Below are 22,149 nucleotides of genomic sequence, written 5' to 3'. Positions count from 1 at the left end.
AGGTGAGATGGGCTGGCGGGTTTTTCCTCCACCTTGAAGGTAAAATCAGTGTTAATTCAGGTCTGGATTTCTGCTGTTCCCTGGGTTTTGTTGTTCCCCCTCTGGTGGGGTGTTTGTTCTTCTCCCCCCAACGAGAAGAGCTGCTGCTGATATTCCTAAAGAGCGTCTGAAATCCAGACCCAGCTGTGATGTGACGTGCAGCTCTGCAGTTCTTTGCTCCTCGAGCAGCTCAGCCCTGCCTTTCGTACGCTCCTACACATCTTAACGTGAGCACCTTTACCAGGTAGCCCTATAGATTCCCTTCAGGAAGGTTCATTAGCCCTAATCAGCGGTACAGAACCGTGGAAGTGCTTTATTGCAGCTTGTGATTTCGCAGCCCGGCGAGTTGCTGTGCGGCACCGGAGCCTGAGAAGCTGTCGCTGTGCATCCTTGGGGAGCGCAGAATTGGTTTAAACCTCTCTCAGTGAAACTCAGGCTAATGGTTCCTGTTCCACTAACGTAGAAACAAAGGGTCAGGCACAGGATTGTGCTTTAACCACCTTCCATGTGTCTTCTGTACTGTGGCAATCTCCTGGGAAGTCAGGCAGGTACGGAGCAAGCGTGCGGCGCTCTGCAGCCCTCGGGTGGGTTTTGCAGACCCCCTTCCAAGCAGGACAGCTGATGCACGGACTTGGATAGAGGCTGGAAGTCATCTCTCCGAACTTTGTGGGTCCCTGCCAGATGGCTGCCTGTTTAAATGGCTTTAAAATGGCTTTTCCTTTTGTTTCCAAGCAAAGAGCCTGAAATGAGGTGGAGCATGCCCGTAACCGGTGCGTTAATTGCCCACGAGGAAAATGGAAAGTGCCTCCAAGCCCGCGGACTGCAGCTGAGCAGGGACCGGTGGTGGGAGGGTGAGAAGAGCAGCGCTTCCAGCGCCGTGCGTGTGTCCTGCGCGAGGGAGGAGAGTGGCATTTGCTCGTCCACCCCCTCGTGTCTGCTGATCCGTGCTCCTCCACCTGCTCCTGCTGTCCGTCCGTCCATCTGTCCGTCCTGCTGGCCGTGCCACACAGAGGCAGACCCGCTTCCCCCTGTGTTTTTGCAGCTGTGCTTCAGAGGCAAGAAGCGGATTTTGCGAGCTGCCTGCTGGATGCCTGGTGTGTCAGTGAAGGGACCGAGGGCATCGACATCTTCCAGGTGTCCTTGTGACTTTGGTGGGGTTTTATTAGGCTTCACAATGCCCCCTGCCCTCTCCGGTGTGGCTGCCTCCTGCCCCTGCGCGTGGCGGTCTCGTTTCGGTTGTTCCACCGATGCGCGTTGCTCCCAGCTGGACCAGCCCCAGTTGATAATCTTGGATTTTGTTGTTTCCCAGAATAGCAGCTTTTTTTTGTGTGTGTGTTTCGCTACTGGGACTGCTGCAGCAGCGAGCTCGTCTCGAGCTCGCCCTGGCTGATATTCAGGCACTGAAGCAGCGCGGCTGCCGGCCTGGCAGGAGCAGGGACCTCGAGGGCTGCAGCAAACCCTGGTGTTGGAAACCGTTTCCAGGAGAAACCTGGATGTGTCAGATGGGTTCGGGTTTCAGATTAGTCACTTCTGCGAATTCCTGCATGTTTTTGAAAATGTTCTGTTTCCTCTGGGCTCAGACAAAGCTGCTGAATGCTTCAGCGTCGCCCCGTCCCGCTGCGGTCTGGTCTGTAGGACACCGAAGCCCGAACACAAACTTTGGGTGAAAAAGAGCAGAATCTGAGTGGGAGTATTTAAATTCTGTTGTGATGCAAATGCTGAGAGGGATGTGTAACCGTAGCCATCGAGATGAGATGCGTGTATCAAAAATAAACTTTTATCTCCCTTACCAAAGCCCCTTTGTTTAATTTAAAGAAGAGCCTCTCCCCGCCCCTCCTACCTTCCCGGTAACTTTATTGGAGAGGGGAATTGTTGTTAAATCCTACTTTTATCGTGCACCTGGCTCGGTGCGCAGCAGCTGGGGCACTTTGTGATTCCCTTTAACCCCAGGGCTGTGTTCCAGCACGGGGCTTTCCCCCCTGGCAGTGCTGTGTCTCAGGTAGGCTCTCGGCACCCCTCCGCTCTCCCTCCTGGCTCCCAGCTTTTTCAGGGCTGGGTGCTGGGAAGGACCGAGGGGTGTTGATGATTTGGGTTGTGCAGCTCAGTGGCTGGAGCCTTGGCTGTCTCCTCCCCTTCCTGAGCTTCAGCCCCAGCCAGCGAGGCTCTGGAATGACAGGCATTCCTGCGCCAGGGGAGCTGGCATGGGCGCCTATTTATGAGAATCAAGTGCCTGGGCTCCGGGGGACGGGGACGGGACCCTCACCGCACACCCTGACACCGCCTCGCCTCCCGCAGCCGCCGCGCTCACCCGGTGCTGGACCCTTGCCCGTTCGTGGCCGTGGATTTACCATTTCCAAGGGCTCCGGAGCTCTCCCGGGGTCCCGGCTGTTTTTTCTCTCCCTTCCCGCTGCCTCCCGGAGAGCCGCTGGGGAAGGGATCGGATGGGGCAGCCGCACTTCTCCAGACCGGTCAGTCCGGCTGCTTTCGGTGAGTAATGGAGGGCAAGGGAGAGAGAGGGACGGCGGGGCAGGACCGCAGGTGAAACGGAGGAGTCGGGAGGGGAGGAATGCAACGCGGGGCTTGTGTAACCTGCGCCCGGCTGGGAGCCGGGAGGAGAAACGGGAGGAATCACTCCATTTCCTTCCTTTCTCCTCCGTCCCGCCCGGTGCTGCGTTCTGCTGGTCCGCGGGCAGGCTCCAAGCCCAGGTTTTTAGGGGTGGCTGCAGGGGCACGAGCTTTGCGAATAAAACTGCCTCCTTGTGTGCGCAGCACCCCGCTTTTGGGGCTTGGCAGTCACCTCTCTGCTTGTTTTCTCTCTCCTCTGCCAGGTAGCTCTAGGCTGAGTTTTAGCTGATGGGGTTTGGTGGATGGGGAGAGCCGATCCTCCCCTGTTTGAGGCTTTGGGAGCGGTGCTGCTTCCCAAACACCGCCCGGTGCCGTGCCCGGGACTGGGATGCGCTGGAATCTGTTTCTGCTGTCACATCCCCAGGGCTGGCAGCTGCCCGGCCCGAGCTGCCCGCTCCGTGCACCAAATTAGCTGATTTTTACAGAAACACTTGATACCGCACACAGAAAGCTCCCCGAGGGACAGATGATTTCTCTCATTTTCACTTTTATGACTTTGAACCTCCCGAGCGTTTTTAGGGCTCAGATTAAAGCGGTGACTTTGCTCCCCACCCCCGGTTCGCTCTGGCTGGTCTTGTTCAAGAGCTGCTAAAAATAAGTGGTATGGAGAGAAGAAAACTTCATCCTTCTCCGCGCTGTCCGTGGCGATGGGCAGCGTCTCCTCAGGTTTAGGGGCTGGTAGAGGATGGATCCGCCCCGTCTCAGCCTCATCTCTCACCAGGCACCAGAGATGGGGGTGACTTTGAGAGGAGTGGGGTCACCAGCACGATGATGCTGCGCCGTGCCCAAGCCCAGGGGTTCCTGCAGCTGGTCTCGGGTTTTTGCTCGTGGTGCTGCTTGCGGAGCTCCTCCGGAACAAGTTGGGACTTTGGAGAGACGGCTGGGGTGTTAATTTTGGCAGGATGCTGGTGAAAAGGAAGGTCTGGGGAAGATGATGGTGATCAGCAAGGTACAAAACCTGAGGGCTGGGACTATTTGAGGCTGCTTTGTGATCGCAGTCTTCTCTTGCTTTAAGGTCAGGATTTGTGTCTTCCCCGGACCCTTCAGGAAGCGCGCGTGAAGTTTCCGAAGCTGCTATCGGAAGCTAGAAACATTTACTCAAAGCGCTTTTCTGATGCCCTAACCTTAACAGCGCTTCCATCAAAGGAGTCTTTGTTTGCTTGTTGGGTCGGAGCTGTTTGCTTGAAAGCGTTTTTGCATTCTGAGCTGCTCGGCCTGGCACAAGGAGGCTGAGTAACCCCGCGCCCCGTGCACCGGCGCCGTTTTGGCACCGGGAGCGTTTGTTGCAGCGCGGGCTGGGCTTTGCAAGGCGCTCTGGCTGTAGCCTGAGGTCCAGGCTCTGCTGCAAAACGTGCTCCCGAGGTGCGGTGACGTCGGGGTTATAATGAGCAGCAAAAAGCTCCCGATGCACCTGCAGGCCTGGGGACAGCACAACAGCTCGGGGAGCAGAGGTGATTGAGGTGCTGGGAGCTGCTGCCACGGCGTCGGGTGCCTAATTTGTCCCGGTGACGTCTGGCTTTTGGTGAAGCACTCGCAGCGTAGCACGGCCTCGTGAATTGACAGACCCACAGCAGCGAGCCTCGAGGCCACGGCTGAGGCAGAAGTGCCCGGTGAGCTCCTCGTGAACAGAAATCCTGGAACTTGAGCTAATTACCGGTTACCGCTCCAGTGCCACCAGTCACTGCTGCAGTAAGGGATGGGCTCTGAGGGAAATGTGGTTTGTCCACAGTAGCAATCTGGCTCCGGAGCTCACAATTTACACACTGTGAGTCCTCTCCAGAAGGAAATGAGAAAGCATCAGCGTGTTCTTCGTGAGGCTCTGTCCAGAAGGATGGAATTAAAGAGCTCTCCCATCCCCGGACAGGGGCAGAGATCCTGCTGTACCGCGGGTGAGATGCGTCTGCTGGGGCTCAGGGCGGCTCTGCCAGCCCTCGGGTGTCTGCAGAGACATTTTGGGGAGAAAAGCAGCAAGTTCTCATCTTTTCCTAACAGCTTTTGTCCTGTCCTGGGGCTCGCTGACCCTTCCTCCTTAGGGGAGGGTTGTGCCACTTTGTTCATGAGCACTGGAACTCAGCCGTTTCCCTCCCAGGCATTTAGGAACAGAATATGAATTGTCAGCATCTGGGAGCCGCTGCTTTGATTTCTTCACATCCTCCTTGCTTTGTTAGGGTCCCCAACTTGGGCCTTGAAGTGATTTTCAGTTTATGTAATGGTGTGGCAGCCCAAAACAAAATAAACTTCTCCATAGCCCTGCTGGCTTTTGATGGTGTGTGGCCTGAGTCGAAACGGTTTCAGAATTCACCAGGACCCGTTCTGCAGTGACCTGCGCTCGATGCAGCTTGGCTCTGATTTTAATTCTCGAATTCTCTGCCCCAGAGGCCCAGCTGTCTCATAGTGTTGCAGGTATCCTCCCTAGGAGAGATGACCCTTAACGAAGTAAAGGATTTTTGTTCATGTTGGTGCCTGAAACCTCTGCGGTGCCTCTCCCACCGAGGTGGCTTCTCTGGGATAACATCGCGGCAGCCACCATGTACCCCCCGTGCCCTTGCTTACAGGGTGCAGTGGGTGAGGAGCTTTATTTCTGCCTAGATTTTAGTGGTGAGATGGGAGCGTAAATGCATCGCAGTTTGCAGAAGGCGGGTTTGGAAGACCAGCTGGCCAGGCGGCTCTTGGACTCGCTGCGTCCCTCGCTGCTGGCACCATCGCCGCTTTCTGCCTCCTCGTGTCTCCAGCCCGTGCCAATCGTGTGACGCTTCCCGAGACTGCTGCAGCCCAAACGTTTTGGGTTAAGGCGGATCTGATGCTTAAACAGCTCAAATTCACCTGCTTGTGTTGGTGGAGCGGGATCAGGGCACGCGTTGAGCGTTGCGGAGGGATCTGCAGCGGCTTTGGGTAGGGAAGGGAGGCAGCAGCCGGGGCACAGCTCCATCCCCAGACCCACGGGGTCTGTCCGAGGCATGGCAGCAAGGCACTGAAGTCTCAGCAGGTGTTTTATCCCGGACTTTTCCTCAACCAGAGCTGTGCAGCGGGGCTGGGTGAGGGCTGCGGGTGTCGGGGTGCGCTCTGACAGCTCCCGGCCACTCCAGGGCCACTTGGCTGCGACGGGCGCTTCGCGTGGCTTTGGTGGAAGGGCTGAGCAGCTCGTTCTCTGGCACGGGGACACACTGAGACCTGCTTACTGGAAAGCTCTTGACCTTCTCATGACTCCCTGGCTTTACCCGGGCCCACACAACCTCGCTTAACCTTTCCCCATAAATTTAAAATGCATTTTCCAGCCCGGGACCGCGGCGCAGGTGAGGCTGGCTCCCTGGGCGCAGACTTGCCACACAGGTCAGCAGCCTGAGTGCGAAGGCATCAGCTCCTGATGCTTCTCCCCCTTCTCTCCGGGTCTGGTTCCTCTCTCAGCCCCGCTGCCTTCCCCGAGCATCCCTGGTGCTTCCCCTGCTGCCTCCCTGGGTGCGAGCTGCAGCCTCGGACCCTCCTGCCCCTCGTGGAGCACAGCGAGGAGAGGCACGGAGAAATCCACCTTGAAATCCGCCTTGCCAAGGCTCCTTTCACTGCGAGGTGCCCTCTCTGAGCCATGCCTTGTGGAAATTTGAGGTGGAAACGGGCTGTGGCTGGAGGAAAGTTCCTTTTCCAGGGGCGTGTGAGCACCATCCAACGTGAGCAGTCACCAACAGGGAGGGTGTTGAAGGTACAGCTCCAAGAGCACACCTACAGCTGCCGAGCCGCCTGCTAATTAGCAGCAGAGGCAATTCATAATTGCATCAGAGCAGGCTATTTTAAATGTCGGTGTCCACACGGTAATTATGGGGTGGGAAGGGGAAGTGTCACGGCAGGGATCGGGCTCCCCAGGCCCTCCTGAGGAGCCTCAGGTGGAGCCCCCGGGTGTGCGGGGAGGGAGCTGCTCTCGTGGCATCAACGCGGGGCTTTTGCTCTGCTGGGAGCACGGGGTGGTGAAAACGACTTGGGTTGGGGCTGTGCGCTAGGGGAGGGTGCGTGTTGTGCCCGTTCCCTCATCTTCCATGGCTGTTTCTGGGCAGAACTGGTGGTAAAACACCACAACTGGGTGTTTAAAACACCAAAACCCAGTGTTTTCGTGTTGGTCAAGCCCTGATTCACGGCACAAGCCGCGGCACGGCGGAGGAACCAGCCCGCAGTTATTAGATATCGATGGCGAATGTCATGACGAAACCCAGCTGCTGTATTAACCTGCCTGCTCGCAGCTAGTGGCAGCCAGGCACCTGGCGCAAAACTCCACCCCGAGATGGTATTCGGCTCCGACAGCCAGACCTGGGCTGCAGGAGCTGGTGAAACAGATCCTTCCCCATGGGATAAAGCTCACACGTGGGCTTTTCCCCACCCTGCTGCCTCCAGCTGTGCCTGGTTTGGGGTCGTGGTGTGTCCCCGACGGTCCCCGCTCATCCTTTTGTGTCCGTTCCTCCTCCCCGGCTGCTCGGAGGTGACTGGCGGGGGATTGCTCCTCGTCCTCCCTCTAATTGGAAACGGAGACACCGCAGCTCGCTGAGGTCTTCCTTTCATTAATCCACGGACCTGACCGTTGAGTTTTCTTTTAATAACTCGTTCTGCTTAGCGCAGCACTGCGACGGCTCGGGTGGCAGGGCACATAGGTTACATTCCTGAGGGCGATTCAGAGAAGGGACACACACACACACACGTGAAATGAGCTCGGCACGGCCGTCTTCGGTGCTGATGCTGCCCCTGGGAGAGGTGTGGGGCACCGAACGTGGGCTTGGAAGTGCCTTGGGTGGCTCTTGGGATCCAAATTCAGCACGCGGCTTGTGCCTGGTGAGCAGTGCCATGAACACTGCTTCTTCAAATCGCACGTACCACTCGGGGTAATGTGCTGGTCTCTGAAGAAAGTGCCTCTGAGCATCCAGACAATTCAGCTCTGGGTTTCTGGGAGCCCGAAATGCCATTTTGTGTGTCCCTGCTTCCTCCCAGAAGAATATCACAGAATAGAGCCGCAGAAAATCGCGGCTCGGTGCTGACATCTCGGCTGCTACGTTCCACCCAGATGCTCTCCTGTTACCAAGCCAGCTTTTATAAGAAGCAGCTCAGACACTGAATTATCATCCTTTTTTTTCCAAATAAACGTGGACTGGCATCAGTTTCTCACTGGCTGTGAGTGAGCTTTCTGTAAGGGGGATGACTTTATGTTAAAAATGAATAAATAAATCCACTCCCATCCCCTCAACCATCACTGCGTGAAATCTGGAGTCCAGTAAGCAGGAGGAGAGAAACCTGTGCAGCACTGGAAGGATCGTGAGTTTTAGGGGAAGTCTGAAATGGCCACAATCAGCTCTGCAGATAGTTTTTTTCCCTGCTGGCTAGCACAGCAGCAAGTCACTTCCCTGCCACTCCAGCCCCTCGATAAACCTGTGTCCTGGGCTGGTTTTCCTCTTCCTCCATCACAGCTTAAAGACCACACTTCTCACACGGGGTCTGGATCCTCTTTCTGAAATATTCCCCATTTTCCCTTGTGCTGTGAGCTCTTCTCTTCCCTGCTGTCCACTGGTCTTCGTTTCGCTTGTGCTCAGAGCAAGAAGCTGGGATCCTGCTGTGCCGTGACCCCCGGTGCCCACCCAGCTGCCCCAAGCCTCCAAAATCCCACACCGGGCAGTGCTGCAGGTCCACCAAAAGTCAGCAGCTGGGGTTTTCTGGGTTTATTTTCCATCCTCTGCTCTTGCCCACGTTGGCAGGAGTCTGCTTTTATGCACTGGAGTCTGTTATCCTTGGTGGGTGTTTGATGTGACAGGTACGGTGTCAGCTCCTTGCCCTCTGCGCGAAGTGGCTTTCCCCTAAAATTCCTTTCCCAATCTCTTTGCCCCAGGAGCTGGGATTGCTGGCTGAACTCACTGCCTGGCCCATGGGGTGTTGGCTTTTCAGCAGGCGCATCACACGGGCTTGCCTGAGACTGACTGAAGGGCTTTTGGGATCCCAGGAGGTTTGCAGACTCCACACTTGACCCAAAGGCTCAAACATGAGCTGCACAAGGGCAATGTGCAAGGCAGCACCCCAGCCCGGCATGCAGTGTTGGGCAGGACTTTTGTAGGACCGGAGGAGGTCTCGAGGCTGTTCCCCATGGTTTGTGCTCCCACGGGGCTGGGGTGCTCCCGTCTTACCCCGTGCCAAAGCCAAGGATCCGCAGCCTGCAGGCGAAGACCACGAGCAGCCCGCCAGCTGCCTTCACTTAGGTTGTGCATGCTCAGATATTTTTTTTCCTGCAGGCTCTGCTGGATTCTGCTGACTGTAAGCGTTCCCTTGTAAGTGTTCCCTGTTAAGCGTTCCCTGTTAAGTGTTCCCTTGTAAGTGTTCCCTTATGTTCCTTGTGTTTCGCCCCATACCCAGGAACCGGCAACGCCAGGCGGGCCAGGACTGGAAGTCACCAGCAGGGTTTTGTGCTCTGGTTGCGCTTCCCAAGTCGTTCCTTTATGAAATTTGCTGCACTAAGTCAGGGTTTTTCTGCACGTCCCTTCCCACCTCCGTGTCCTTTTTGTGTTGTTCCCCAGAGACCCGGAGTGCAGTAGGTGGAGCGCGGGCCCGTATTGTGTTGCTTTCCTGTGTGGTTGTTGCTCTTGGCTGGCGATGCCGGCCTTATTTAGAGAGGAAAAATCAGCGAGACGGAGCTCCAGCACGGGGCTGGCAGTTGTGCTGCGTGTAGACGGCCACGAAAAGGGGCTCTGCAGGCTGGGGGCTGCGTGTTCGTGTCCCGACGTGGGTCTAGCACCCGTCGCTTCCAGCTGCGGACGAGAAACCGCAGCAGTGATGCGTGGTCCTTGGGCGAAGCCGTGGCACTGCAAACCCCAACTAACCCTCGGTTCGTCAGGAGGCCTCTCAGCGGTTCCCCTTTGCACTGTTAACTTTGGGCACCCCCTCCTCGTCTCCCCGAGCCAAACGCCGGCGGGTGACATGGAGGCGCGGAGTCTTGCTGCCTCCTTTGCATGAGCACACGTCGCCGTCTTGCAGGGTGCGAGGGGCTGGCTGGTGGGAGATGGCAGCTGTCCTCTGCGGCACGAAGGTAAAAAATCCCTCTGTGTTTTTCCCCGTGCAGCTGAAGAGGTGGATCACCCCCCAGGCGATGCCGGCATGGGGGTCGATGTTCTGGAATCGGGCGACACCACGCCTCCCACCAAGAGAAAAAGCAAGTTCTCGAGCTTCGGCAAGATCTTCAAGCCCTGGAAGTGGAGGAAAAAGAAAAGCAGCGATAAATTTAAGGAGACTTCGGAAGGTAAGGGGGGCGGCAGGGTGGGAATCCCTGCTCCAGCTGGGGAAGCTGCGCTGAGCCCGCTGCCTGCTGAGGGCGGCTCACGGCCACGAGCCCGAGCGCCGGCACACGTGAGAGCCAAAGCGTGACTTGGGCGATGGGCTGGCACCTGCGAGCTCCCCAGAAACACCTTGCCGTGGAGCAGTGCTCACAGATGAGCAAATTCCTCCTTGGAAGGAAGCTCCCGAGGCAGCCGCGGGGAGGGAGGGAGGGTTTGCTCCGTGATCACCAACCTAGCGCGAGGCGCAGGCCTGGGCGTGCAGTCCCCCCACCCTCCTATTAATCCGGGCAGTGCAGTGAAATTCGAAGCCCTTTTACTTCTTCCAGAGGCCTTTAAAACAAAAAAAAAACAAAATATCGTCTTGAACTTCTAGCCTACCCTGTTTTCTGAGTGCTTTTCTTTTTTTTTTTTTTCCCGATTTAATTATCAGTTTTAGAACGAAAGATTTCTATGCGAAAGCCAAGAGAGGAGCTGGTAAAAAGAGGGGTTCTGTTGGAAGACCCTGAGCAGGGTGAGTCTGCACCTGAGCTTCTCCTCCGCCTGTCTGTGTCCTGTGTAGCTCACCTTCCTCTGGCAGCGCCCCCCCCTTGCAGCCCTCCTTCTCGGGGAGGCAAATTTAAGGGCTCTTACTTGCTGACGTGGTTCTTGTCTGTCTGTCTTGCCCTCCTGTTGCACCTGGCAGGGAAGGCAGCCCTCCTGGTTAGGAAGATGTCCCAAAAAAAGAGCAGTGCCTGGCTTGGACATCTTCCTGCTGCCAGCGGGTGTCCTGCGTGTCCCTCCCCTCCCTGTCCCTCGTGTGCGTGTCCTGGTCCAGCCACCCCACCCCATCCCGTCCCGTCCCATTAAGGCACATTTGGGCTCAGCACCTCTGGCTTGTTCCCATCACGCTGACCATCGTGGGAGAGGCGCTGACCTCGGAGTTCAGGTTTGAAGGCTTTAGGCATGGAAAAAGGAGCCAGGAGCTGCCCTGGGGTAGGGGGATTTCCTCGAGGAGTTACGGATGGGTTGCCTTGTGCTATGGCATTATATTTGGCCCTGTTGTGGCTTATTGAAGGTTTTTATTGGGGTGGCCCTTTGGGGACCCAGGAGTTGGGCTCGGTGATCTTTGTGGGTCCCTTCCAACTCGGATATTCCGTGTTTCTCCTATTTTGTCATCCCTGCTGTCTGAGCTGGGGTCAACCTGCCAAAATTACCCTTCGGCCAGCTCAGTTCTCCCTCGGGTGTAACAGGGAGAGGGCAGGAGCGGTGGCAGAGCAGCCCACCTGAGCTTTGGCTAAGCCCACGCTGGTTCTTCTAAGGGTGAGTGATTCTCCGTAGGGTTCTTCTAAGAAAGGTACCAAGTGGAAAAGTGGAAGTAAATTTAAAAAAAAAAGGTGGTTTTCAGAGCCAACCACTGAAAGCTAAGCTGTGAAGTAAAAGCTAACAGGGATGTTTGCAGCTGCCCTGTAATAAAAGCCACTTACAGCCACCTGAGGGGGTGAGTGCTGGGCTGGAGGAAGAATTCCCCGTGGTGCACGAGTGTAGGAGGTCACAGGATGAAACTGTGGAGGAGATCAAAGGCCTCGTGTAGCAAACTTCCCGCTGGAGATGACAGAGGAGAGGTCTTCCAGACGGTAAGGCTGGACCAGAAGCGTGGCTGAGAGGTGGAATTGTTTTCTGCTTGAAGTCATCTGATCTGGCCTCAGGAGCAGGAGATGGTTATAACCGGGACAAAGTGCAAGCCCAGGGGATGAGGGAGAGATCGGTGTTGTCAGGGGGGTCAGATTAGAAGGAGCAATATCTAAATCCCTTTATTCTATGATTTTTAAGACACTGGGAGGGTCATGAGATGGTGGGGTAGGTTTCTGTATTTCCTTGCAGTTTTACGAGCTGCTCTTACAGGGTCAGCTAATTCTCTTAGGCGAGTCCATAGCAAAAAAAATAGATAAATCTGGAAACCCCTGAGCGAGCAAGGAGGTGGGGAAGAGGCACAGCAGAGGCTTTTTGAACCCCAGAGGTCGTGCTGCTGGCCCTGACCTTGGGGGAGGCTGCGGGAGCAGCGAGGAGCCGGCGCTGTGCTGCAGCTCCCTGCCAGAGAAGGGCACGCCAGGTGTGAATGACTAAGGAAAAGCAAGATCGTACTGTTCCTGCCTCCCTGGCTGAAAACTCCGGCTAGCCAGAGGCGATTGCTGCTATAAAAAGCTCCCAGCTCATCTCTTGAGTTTCAGCCCTGGCCGGGGAGGAAACTCCCTCTTGCTGCTGTCTGCACTTCCTGCATTTCAGGGAAGGGCAGAGCTGTTTTCCATCTCCTTGCAGGAACCGAGGCTTTTTTTTTTTTTCTTTTCTTTTCTTTGCAGAAAAAGAAAGCCTGGGGAGCTTTCAGCTTGGCACCTTTGCTTTCAGCTTCTGCATAACACCGGGACACTTCTGCATAACGCCGTGCTCCCCTAGGGGAGGGGAGAGAGCATCTCGGGGTGGGGAGAAGAGGGCAGGGGGATAAATCAGCAAAAATTGGGGCAGCAGAACGTGCTACAACACCTGGCAGGCTCGTGATGCTGTCCACGAATTGCCTGAGAGATGCTAGGCTGAAAAAGCTAGGGGTTGTGAATCAAACGGGTGCTGTACCTGCTCAAGTTTTCTTGAAACAGAAAGCGGTCAGAACAGGCACTGCCCCCTAAAAGGGACGTGAAGCCTGAATCTGGGAATAATATTAAGAGGTTGTCCTGTCAAGGCAGTTAAGGAGGCAGAGCATGGTTGAGGATTTCAGCCTTTGGTGGAGCTTTAAGCACTCTGAGAAGCATCAGGATCAAGCAGGGCTGAAAAGATTTGATTTATTTATTTACTCCAGAAGAGGTCTTGCTTCTGACATTTGGGAGACTCCATGCTGGCATCTACGAAAGCAGAGGCTGTCAGGCTGAGCTGCGTCAGGCTGATGAAGATGCATTGTTACATCTGATTAAAACAAAGGTGAAAAGTGAGGAAAGCTGCACTGCGGGCACAGCAGTCATCTTGCTGCCCAATTCAGAGTAGAAACGTAAGGAGATAGGGATGCTCCAGCTCATTTTAAGGAATTACCAAAAATCTACCATTTCGTGTCCAGTAGAAGACTTGGTTAGTGTTGGATTTTGTGTGATTACAGAAAATGTGATTGCTGTGTTGGGGTGAGGGGGTGTGGAAGCTGCTGGAGGCTCACTGTGACCCCAGCCTTGCTGGGCACACCAGTCCGGTGTTTGTAAACGTGGCAGCATTCTTCCTGAATAAGGAGGCAGGTGAAGAGGCTGCTGAAGAAGACAAACACTCGATGGGACCCGGTGCTGTAGTATTTTGCTTGTTGATAATGAAATCGAGAGCTCTCAGCCCGAGCTGGGGTTGGCTTTGCTGTGCTCTCCGCTGCAGGAGGGAGGCAGAAGATCAGCTCTTGTGGAAGCCAGAGAGAAATCGGTGCAGATCGGTGGCAGCTCAGCCACGTCTCTTCTCTCTCCTGCTTTCTGAGCGTTTTCTCTTGTTTCTCTCCTCCCATCCCCTTGCAGATGGTGAGGATCCAGAGAAGCTGAACCCGCCGGCCCTGAAGAATGGCCACACGGTCCCCATCGGTGGTCCCGGGGCCGGTAACCCGGACAGCCAGGAGGAAGAGCCCCCGAAGTCATCCAGCCTTAGGAAGCCTGTTCCAGCTGAGGAACCAAAGAAAAGACAAGGTAAGAAAGCAGAGAGTGCAGGGTTGGTTGCTTCAGGTTCGTATGGGGCTAGCTTTGAATCCTCACCTGATTTTTCCTCCCTCCTCTGGGCCGTGCAGCCTCTGTAACGGAGCTGTGTCACCTTGCAGGCTCATCCAGCAGCCAGCCTGGTCCCGAATCGGAGCCGGCACAGGAGCCCCAGGTTCCCAGGCAGCCTCTTCTTCCTCCGAAAAGACCTCCCTCCACGTCCCAGGAGGCGAACGAGGTGCAAGCCAAGGATCCAGCACCCGCCAGCAGCACCGCCAAAACCGTGCCCACCACCACGGCCCCCGTGGCAGCAAAGACAGTCAGCTCCACTGCTGCCCCCTCCCCAGCCCCCAGGACTCTGCCCCCTGCTCTTGCCGGTGCCAACACTACTGCTCCCGTCAGCACAACCAGCACAGCTCCTGCCAAGCAGCCTCCCGTCCCGCCGCCCAAGCCCGTCAACAGGAACAGCAACTCGGTGCTAGGTGAGTGCCTCCGCGAGCTGCCGTGGTGGGCGCTCCGCAGCCTGAGATCCCCTCACAGAGGGGAGAGACTGTGTTTTGGTGTGATTTAGAGGATATTGTATCACAAATGTTTGGTGGTTTTTGCTGAAAACAGCTCAGTGTGGGCGTAAAAGATGTGCCAGTGTGTAGCCAGGGCATCCGTGTGCTGAGAGCAGTTCCTGGAGTGCTCTGCCCCGAGTCACCCGCGGTGTCGGACGGGCACGTTTCCTACGTGCTTTGAGCTGAATCTTCACACTTAGGGAAAGAATGAAGCGTCTTAGCTCTGTTTCTAAGCAGAGGAGCTGGGAGGAGTTCCTTAAAGCTGAGGTCCTGCCCTGGTCAGGACTTTTCGAGGCGCTGCTGGGGAAAAAGAGCCATCTCCGGTCACCAGCCTGGTCGTGTTTCTCAGGTCACCTGCTGAGCTCTGCAGTGGGCCAGCAGAGGTGTGGGGAAGTTGTGTGCAAGTTACCATCTGAACCAGCCTGGGCCACTGCTTTCCGTGCAGACTGCATCCCTCTGCTCGGTTTGGGGCTTCTCCTTGCCCTAGCAGGTTGTGCAAGTGACCTCGATCTGGTATTAAACACTCCCGTATGCCAGACCAGCTCGATTAGTCCGACCGTGCCTGAGCACCCGATGAAATGCTTTCTTGTTTTCTTTAAGCTGCTTGCACACGTCGCAGAGGGTATTTGAAACGCCCCAGCACTAATTGCAGGAGGTACTTGTGGAACAAAAACTGGGGCTGGAGACAGCAGGCTGGCCAACGTCTGCTCGGACCCAGCCTCCCCAAAATCCGGGGCTGGGTGCAGCTGCAGGGGGGCGGAGGGGAAAGGAGGAGAGCAGCCAGCCCCTCGTCTCCTGGAGGAGAGAGCAGAGGCACGACGGAGCTGTGGGTGCCATCGAGGCACGAGCCTCGTTTTGCTGCTGTGGATAACAAAGCTGTGTTTCAGTCGTGCTGCTGTAACCCAGGCAGGGAGAGCTGTCAGGGTGCAGACCGCCCGTTTGGTCCCTCCTGAAGCCGCTCTGTGCTCTGAGGCAGCAGCTGCAAACAAGGCTAAGGCAACGCTGGCCCTTGGGGGCTGGGATTTTAATCAGCTTGAAAAAGAAAGCAGGGCACGGGGTGCCCTCCGGACGGCTGGGAGCTCTGCGCAGCCCCGGTGCGTGGTGCTGGGGGGTTCAGGAGCAGCAGCTGAGACCTGGGGCTGGAGCAGTGGATCTGGCCGTGGTGGCACTTGCTGGCTTCCCTCCTTATCTTGCTGGCTCAGGAGGATGCTTTAAGTGGTGGCCGGCCCTCTTCTGTCTCCTCTTTCTCCTGCCAACTACTCGGTCCCTTTCAAAATCTGTCTCTACCCAGAGGTGACCCGAGCCTGGTCCCGCCAGGCTCCGAGCACGGCGGAGGGGACACTGCAACCCCTCCGGGCTGGCGCTGATGGGAGCTGAGGGCACTCGGTGTTTTCCACAATCTGGCTCTTAATCTACGAGGGGAAAGTCTAAAAATGCTAAACATCCCAGCAATGCGCCCACCTCTCTCCAGTTATGCGGCCTTATCTCGGCGGGGCGCTCCCTGCCCGCAGCACCCTCTTGTGGTGCGCGCCTCCTCCAGCTCCCTGGTGGGGCCGGGCTGCGTGACCCTCCTCTGCTCCGCTTCCAGCAGCTGGGAGAAACCTTCCCAAGCCCCACGGGTCATCAGAATATCGATGCTGAAAGGCTGCAGGCTCCTACAGCAAGAGCAGAGCGGTCTTCACGGGTGCAACTTCTTCCCTAGGACCTCAGGGGCGTTATAGGAACCTCCTGCAGCTGTTTTCCTTGATATGATGTGATTCCGGTTTCTTCCCATCTCCTCCATCCCCCAGACAAATCCGATGAAGATTCAAGGCTCTTACGTAGTTTTAGAAGCTTTAGTGGGTTTTTTGGAGCAGGGCAAAAGCTCGTCCTCAGGCAGGAGCTGCCAGCAGCAAGGTGTCCTTGGGCTGGGCTGGCAGAGGAAGGGGATGGGGAAGGCACGCTGCTGCCTGCAGCTCTGCTGCCTTTTGCCTCCAAGTGAATCACAGAATCACCGAATTTCTATTTCTTTAACATGCAAGGGAACCATCAACACAACCGGAGTCTGGGGTGCCCTGCGTGTCTCAGATTCCTTTGCAAAGGGGATGCTGGAAACACAGCCACGAGGTGCCCTCCGTCCATCCCTGCGCTCCTTGGCCACGTGCTGGCTCTGGGGGAGCTCCATCTGCTGCCATCCGAGGGCTGGGGCCGAGTTCCCCCTCCCGGCCCGCGTGTGCCTGGCGGCTCTCCCAGCCCTCACCTTTGCTGCGGGAAGGGCGCACTGGAGGCTCGCAAGCTGCTGATTGCTGGCACCTCGTAGCAAAAGAGCAGTGGAGACGGTTTGGGCTGAGGTTCTGAGTCCTTTGCTCTTACTCCACGCTGGCGAAGGGCGCCCGGCTGACACCCCGTTAACTTTTGTGCTCCTTTGCTTTCCAGCGGAACTTTCCCAAGCGATGAACAGCGGAACGGCCTTGTCCAAGCCTTCCCCTCCTCTCCCACCGAAGAGAGGCCTCCTGCCTAGCACCACGACAGAGGCAGCTCCGGCTTCCAAGCCCCCGAGCGACAGGACGCTGACGGCAAGCCGCCCCGTGCTGATCCCCATGCACATGGCCCCCGCGTACCCACCGCCCTCGCCATCGCCGCCGCTGCCCACGCACGTGCCACCGGAGCCTCCCCGCGTGCCCTTGCCCACCTCCACCCCCGTCCTGGACCCTCCCCGCTCCCTGGACCTGCCCAAAGAGCCCCCAGCTCCTCCCGAGGACTTCAGGCCCCCCGAGGCGGCGAAGAGGACGGCGGAGCAAGGCTTTGGCGAGCCCCACGCGCTGCCGCGCCTGCCCCAGGTCCCGCTGCACATTCGGATCCAGCAGGCGCTGGCCAGCCCCCTGCCCGTCACGCCGCCTGCCGACGGCTCGCACCGAGCCCACTCGCTGCTCTTTGAGAACGACGCCTTCGGGGAGGACGGCGGCACGCTGGGCAGGACGAGGTCCCTGCCGGTCACCATCGAGATGCTGAAAGTGTGAGTACCTCCCCGGCACCTCCAGTGCTTCCCCGAGAGTTGCGCCCCCTGCTTCTCACAGCCAGGCTTTGAAAAAAGAAAAAAGAAAAATGGGCTGCAAAGAAAGCAGCCCTGGTTTCTTTGCAACACTCCAGAAATCCATTTTGCCCCTTGGCTGAATCTTTCAGCCCCTCAGGGGCTCTGGTGCATCTTCCCCGTGAAGTTAACCCCAGTTCTGCAAATTTATCACTCCCAGGGCAATGTGTTCCGGAGTACAAATGCAGGCTGGTGCCAGCAATCCGGCCTGGCTTTAATTGCACGAAGGCAGAGCGAGGTTCTGGGTTTCATCCAGTCATGGCCTGCCTAACCTTGCAAAAGGGAAGCGGGAAAGGGGCTGTCTCGTGTGTACCAGAGCTGAACCTGAAAGTCCCAGAGCAGGGTAGCGAGAGGCTCACTTGTTTCTGCAGTGAGCCTGTGTCTGGCATTGCCCCCGAGAGCTCCCTGTGCTGTGGGGAGAGGATTTGGGGGGACGGAGCAGGGTCACGGGGCTCTTCTGTCTCTGGTTACGGGGTTCCCGCAGACCATGGGCTGAGCGCAGCCAACAGGGGATTCCCTGGCCCCCATGGGATGTGTTGAGATGTAATAGTGAGCTTCTCGTTAGTCCAGACGATGAGGAAGAGGAAGAGGAAGACCAGGAGGAAGAGCAGGCTCCGGGCCCCCGTGTGTATATCGGAGATGTGCCGTCCGTAACGATCATCCCCAAGCTGGTGCCCCAGGTGCTGCCCGAGGAGCAGGAGGGAGACGAAGGGATGAGCGACTCTGACTCGGAGGGGCCCATCCTGTACAAAGACGACGAGGATGAGGAGGAAGATGAAAGCCATAACAGTAAGGCTGTGACATTGCAGCTCCCTCCTTGCCCCTGCTGAGCTCGGTCCCGGCTGTGCCGTGAGCTGTATCAAAGAGCTGGTTCACGCAGTGCTTGCAAGCAGCTGGCTCTTGGTTTCATGCCCTACCACGTCCTCTCCCCTGCTTTTTCAAAGCCTGCAGCAGCCAAACCTGTGCGTTCAGCTGCTGAGATGCTCTCCCTCCAGCTGCAGATGGTTCATGCAATAGCCTGTGCTGTCTTACCCCTTCAGGTGCTGGCACGGCGCAGGGATGCTGGCTGCTGCTGTGGTGACCAGTTCTGGCACAACTGGGAGCTGTGGTGCTGAGCTGGGAAAGCAAACCCTGGGGGAGAGCACAACTGTCGGGGCTGTGCTCAGGTTCTGCAGCCCTCAGTCACATCCCATCACTCTCCCCACAGGCACGCTGGCTAACAAAGTGAAGAGGAAAGACACGCTAGCCATGAAGCTGGGGAACACAGCTGCGGTGCAGGAAGAGAAGTTTGTCTTCCCTCGGAAGAGCAAGGAGGAATGGAACGAAATTCGGAACCAGATCGGGTCGACGCTGACCAGGTACCACAAGCAGAGGAGGGTTACGTGCAAACTGTTGGTACGGCCGGGGGGGGGACTGGACAAAGCTGGTGTCTTGTCGAAGCAGCCTCTGCTGTGAAGGCTGGAATCTTCTCCTGGCATTGAGCGGTATCTCCTAACAGGCCCCTGGTTCCAGGTGTTAAATGGTTTGGGAGGGGAAAATCTCTAGGGGTACAGAAGCATAAAATACAGATGGCCTGTAAGGATGAGGACAGATGCAGGCAGTGCTGATGCATCAGTGCTGGGTGAAGCTGGGGCTGCTGATGTTGCAGTCGCTGCTCATCTGCCCTGAAAAGTTTCCCCTGAGCTTTTGGGGGGCACAGCACTTCCCTAACCTGGGCCTGGGGCTGAGCTGCTTGCTTGAGCAGAGGGGAGGAGAGCCCCAGACAGGGCAGCAGTGATCTCCAGTGGTGGCTGAGCAGCTCCGAGGAGGTTTGGGAGCGCTCAGACCACAAAGCAGTGGTGTTCTTCATCCCCTGCTGATGGATGACCAGATGACAGGCGCCTCATGTGTTCTGCTTTCCTTTAGGCGACTGAGTCAGAGACCGACAGCAGAAGAACTGGAGCAGAGGAACATACTTCAACGTGAGTAACGCTCCTCCGGTGGTCCTAAGTAATCCAAGCTGCCGTGTTTCCCATCTCACGTTTTAGTACGTGGATACGTGGAGTATGTACAGATGGGGATGCTGTGGTTACATCACTGTAGGAAAGCAGATCTGACTTTTCCCAGTACTTTGTTACCACCGGGACCTGGATAAAATCAGGCCTCCAGCAGTGGCACCAAGCAATAGAGTTCAAAGCATCGCATTGTGGCAGCACTACCTGTCCCCTGCCTGGAACCTCAGGGCAAAATATGTGAACTGGTTAAGACTCTGCTCTGAAATTACACAGCAAGGACTGTTACAGGTTTCTGTTTGGGCTGGACCTTTATTTGTGGCCCAGACATTGCAGCATTGCCCTGTACCATCCAGAAGGCAGCAGCTCGCTGTTCAGTGAGCGGTGTTTCTCGTGGCCACACCTTGTTCTGCAGCACTTTTAAACATCTTTGGGGAAAGGGAGATGTCAGTTCAGGAAGTTTCCATTTAAAATATTTATCTGCACTGCTGTTCTCTTTAAACTATTAGTATAATAGCTTTGGGGAAGAGCGATCTGCAAAGAGGCTTGGATGTGTTTTGACAGCATGGCCATTAATCTTTAACATACATGCAGCTGGAGAGAATGACTCAGCTGTGCCGTGTTACGGCCCACGGTACCACCAGCACTCAGAGGAGTGCTCGGTGAGTAAGGGTATGGAGCTGGGCTGCTCCCTCTGCCTGTAGGAAATGCAGAAACGTAGTCAGGCTGATAAAGCTCGACATTCTTCCCTGTTTGGGTCCAGAAGGTGCTTTTTAAAACCTGTGATGCTTATGGGAAAAAAATGTGTTTTTTTTTTTCCCCTTGGCAGCGAAAAATGAAGCCGACCGTCAAGCCGAGAAGCGAGAGATCAAACGCAGGCTCACCAGAAAGGTACTGCTGGCCGTCGTGCTGCCACTGCCATCTGGCAGAGCTGTCGGGGCCGGTGGTGGCTCTGGGCACGTCGCAGGCACCTTGCTGCGGGTGAAGTCACGGGGCTGTTGTGTAACTGTCCCCGGTGCCCTCGGACTGCGGGATGTGGTCTGTCAGCCACGGCCAGCCCCTGGCACCGGGGCTGGTTTTGGTGCTGAGGGCTCTGAGGTGTAACAAGCGAGGTGAGCTCTGTTTGGCACCTGGCTCTTGGAAGTTTTGCCCGTGCTGGCCTTACAGCAGCGCTGCAGTGGCCACGACATTCGCACCGGGCTCCCCAAAACGCATTTCACAAGCAACAGCTCGCAAGTAGCTGAGCAGAGCTGCTTGTAGCTGTGATGCCCAAGTTACACGTGGCTGGGGAGTATCTTCCAAGCGCCTGCAGATATGAAATGTGAGTTCTGCTGTAGCTGAAACATAAAATGGGCTTGGTTCAGAGGTGTTGTGTGGGGCCACCCTGCAGTGGCTGTTCCCAAGCCCCTCGTTCTCTCTTCCTGGGAGTGTGGCCTCGGCTCTGTCCTTGTGGCCTCGTGAGCCAAACAAGACCTGTTAGAGGTAAATTGTGAGAGGATTTGCCTGGTCTGCAGGCTGCATCGTGAACAGGACCCCGGTGTCCCAGCGAGGGAACTGGTCTCTGTTTCGGTCTCTGGTCTCTGGGGACAAGGCACACACTAACTCTATGTTCTTGCATTCAGCTTAGCCAAAGGCCTACGGTGGCAGAGCTGCAGGCCAGGAAGATCCTGAGGTTTAACGAGTACGTGGAAGTGACAGATGCTCAAGACTATGACCGGCGAGCAGATAAGCCGTGGACAAAGCTCACTCCGGCTGACAAGGTACCAGGGAGTGTCCTGTTCCCAGGCGGGGCAAGGAGCTAGGTCAGGGTGTCCCCAGCAAAAGGCTGAGAGCCAAGATTTGCTCTTTTTTCTCTTTTTAACTTCTACATCTTTCCCTCTGCCACCCCACCAAGCACCACCAGCACACCATCACCCACGTGTGCTGTACCCAGCCCGGTTCCTGCCCCCTCCACGGTGACAGGGAGCCCACAGGGGCACTGCCTGCGCTGCAGTGAGACCTGTCTGGGCTTCTGGGTGGTGTAAAAGGTTCAAGGCACAGGGTGCTGCTTGGGGGAGTGCAGTTTTTCACAGGCTGAGGCAGGTTTAGGCAAGCTGGCAGGGAAGACGCCTGTTCTTATCTTCCCTGGCCACTTGTGGGGACTGCCCGGTGTGGAGGAGGTGGGGCAGATTAAATTCTGCCTGGTGTGAAGGATCTGTGAAAGTTTGGGTGGCTGCTGCAATCTGAGCTCCTTCCTCTACCAAAAGGAGCTGAGGGACTGAGGCTCATGTTTAAAAACTGCTCTTACTCTTCGCTTCGCCACTGAAAGGTGATGGAGATCAGCCCCGAGCAGGAGCGTTGGAGCCACGGCACCTTCTTGCTGTGTCTGAGCTCACTTAAAAGGGGGGATAGAGGGTCGTGTGCCCCAGCAGGAGATAAAGATCTCTCCCTTTTCCCGCAGGCTGCCATCCGGAAGGAGCTAAACGAGTTTAAGAGCAGTGAAATGGAAGTCCACGAGGAGAGCAAACAGTTCACGCGGTGAGACCACAGCGCTCGCGTCGTCTGTGCCGTTGGGGGAGCTGTGCTGCAGGGGTGCTGCTGGGAGGCAGAGCATTAAATCCGCAGGAAAAATGACCCATGTGGCCCCTGCAGATTTAACATCCCTTTCCACCTTGGTGTTCTCGGGTGGCAGGACATGAAGAGGTGTTCTTCCCTAAACTGGGGGGATCCTGGAAACTCAAAGTGGCCAGCAGAGCACAAATGCTTTCGAAGGCAGGGGTGAAACTGTTAGCAGCTTCAGTGAGGGCTGAGAATTCAGAAATGATTCAGTTTATTCTTTCTCACAATCTGTAATGCTTCAGTAACCGTTTAACCCAAGTTCCGTGGATGACACTTTGGTGTTTTTTTTTTTCACTT

At 56.4% G+C, this 22,149-nt stretch overlaps 1 protein-coding gene across 8 annotated transcripts in view; it reads left to right on the top strand.

Annotated features, from left to right (window-relative positions):
• Window positions 1-22,149, top strand: part of PHACTR4 (phosphatase and actin regulator 4) — a 59,013-nt gene that overhangs the window by 36,109 nt on the left and 755 nt on the right. For 7 of the 8 annotated variants that reach the window (XM_068658075.1, XM_068658081.1, XM_068658082.1 and 4 more), the window contains 11 exons: window positions 9,740-9,916; window positions 10,384-10,464; window positions 13,463-13,627; window positions 13,756-14,115; window positions 16,609-17,188; window positions 17,829-18,052; window positions 18,471-18,621; window positions 19,169-19,224; window positions 20,084-20,145; window positions 20,877-21,014; window positions 21,695-21,771. In XM_068658075.1, coding sequence (XP_068514176.1) covers window positions 9,740-9,916; window positions 10,384-10,464; window positions 13,463-13,627; window positions 13,756-14,115; window positions 16,609-17,188; window positions 17,829-18,052; window positions 18,471-18,621; window positions 19,169-19,224; window positions 20,084-20,145; window positions 20,877-21,014; window positions 21,695-21,771 — 2,071 coding nt within the window. Of the gene's footprint in view, window positions 1-2,174; window positions 2,527-9,739; window positions 9,917-10,383; window positions 10,465-13,462; window positions 13,628-13,755; window positions 14,116-16,608; window positions 17,189-17,828; window positions 18,053-18,470; window positions 18,622-19,168; window positions 19,225-20,083; window positions 20,146-20,876; window positions 21,015-21,694; window positions 21,772-22,149 lie in introns of those variants that run through there. The other variant, XM_068658074.1, reaches the window with a different exon arrangement.

Source organism: Anas acuta, chromosome 21 (assembly GCF_963932015.1).
Source record: "Anas acuta chromosome 21, bAnaAcu1.1, whole genome shotgun sequence".
NCBI classification, from domain to species: domain Eukaryota; kingdom Metazoa; phylum Chordata; class Aves; order Anseriformes; family Anatidae; genus Anas; species Anas acuta.
This window is presented reverse-complemented; position numbering and strand designations above follow the sequence as displayed.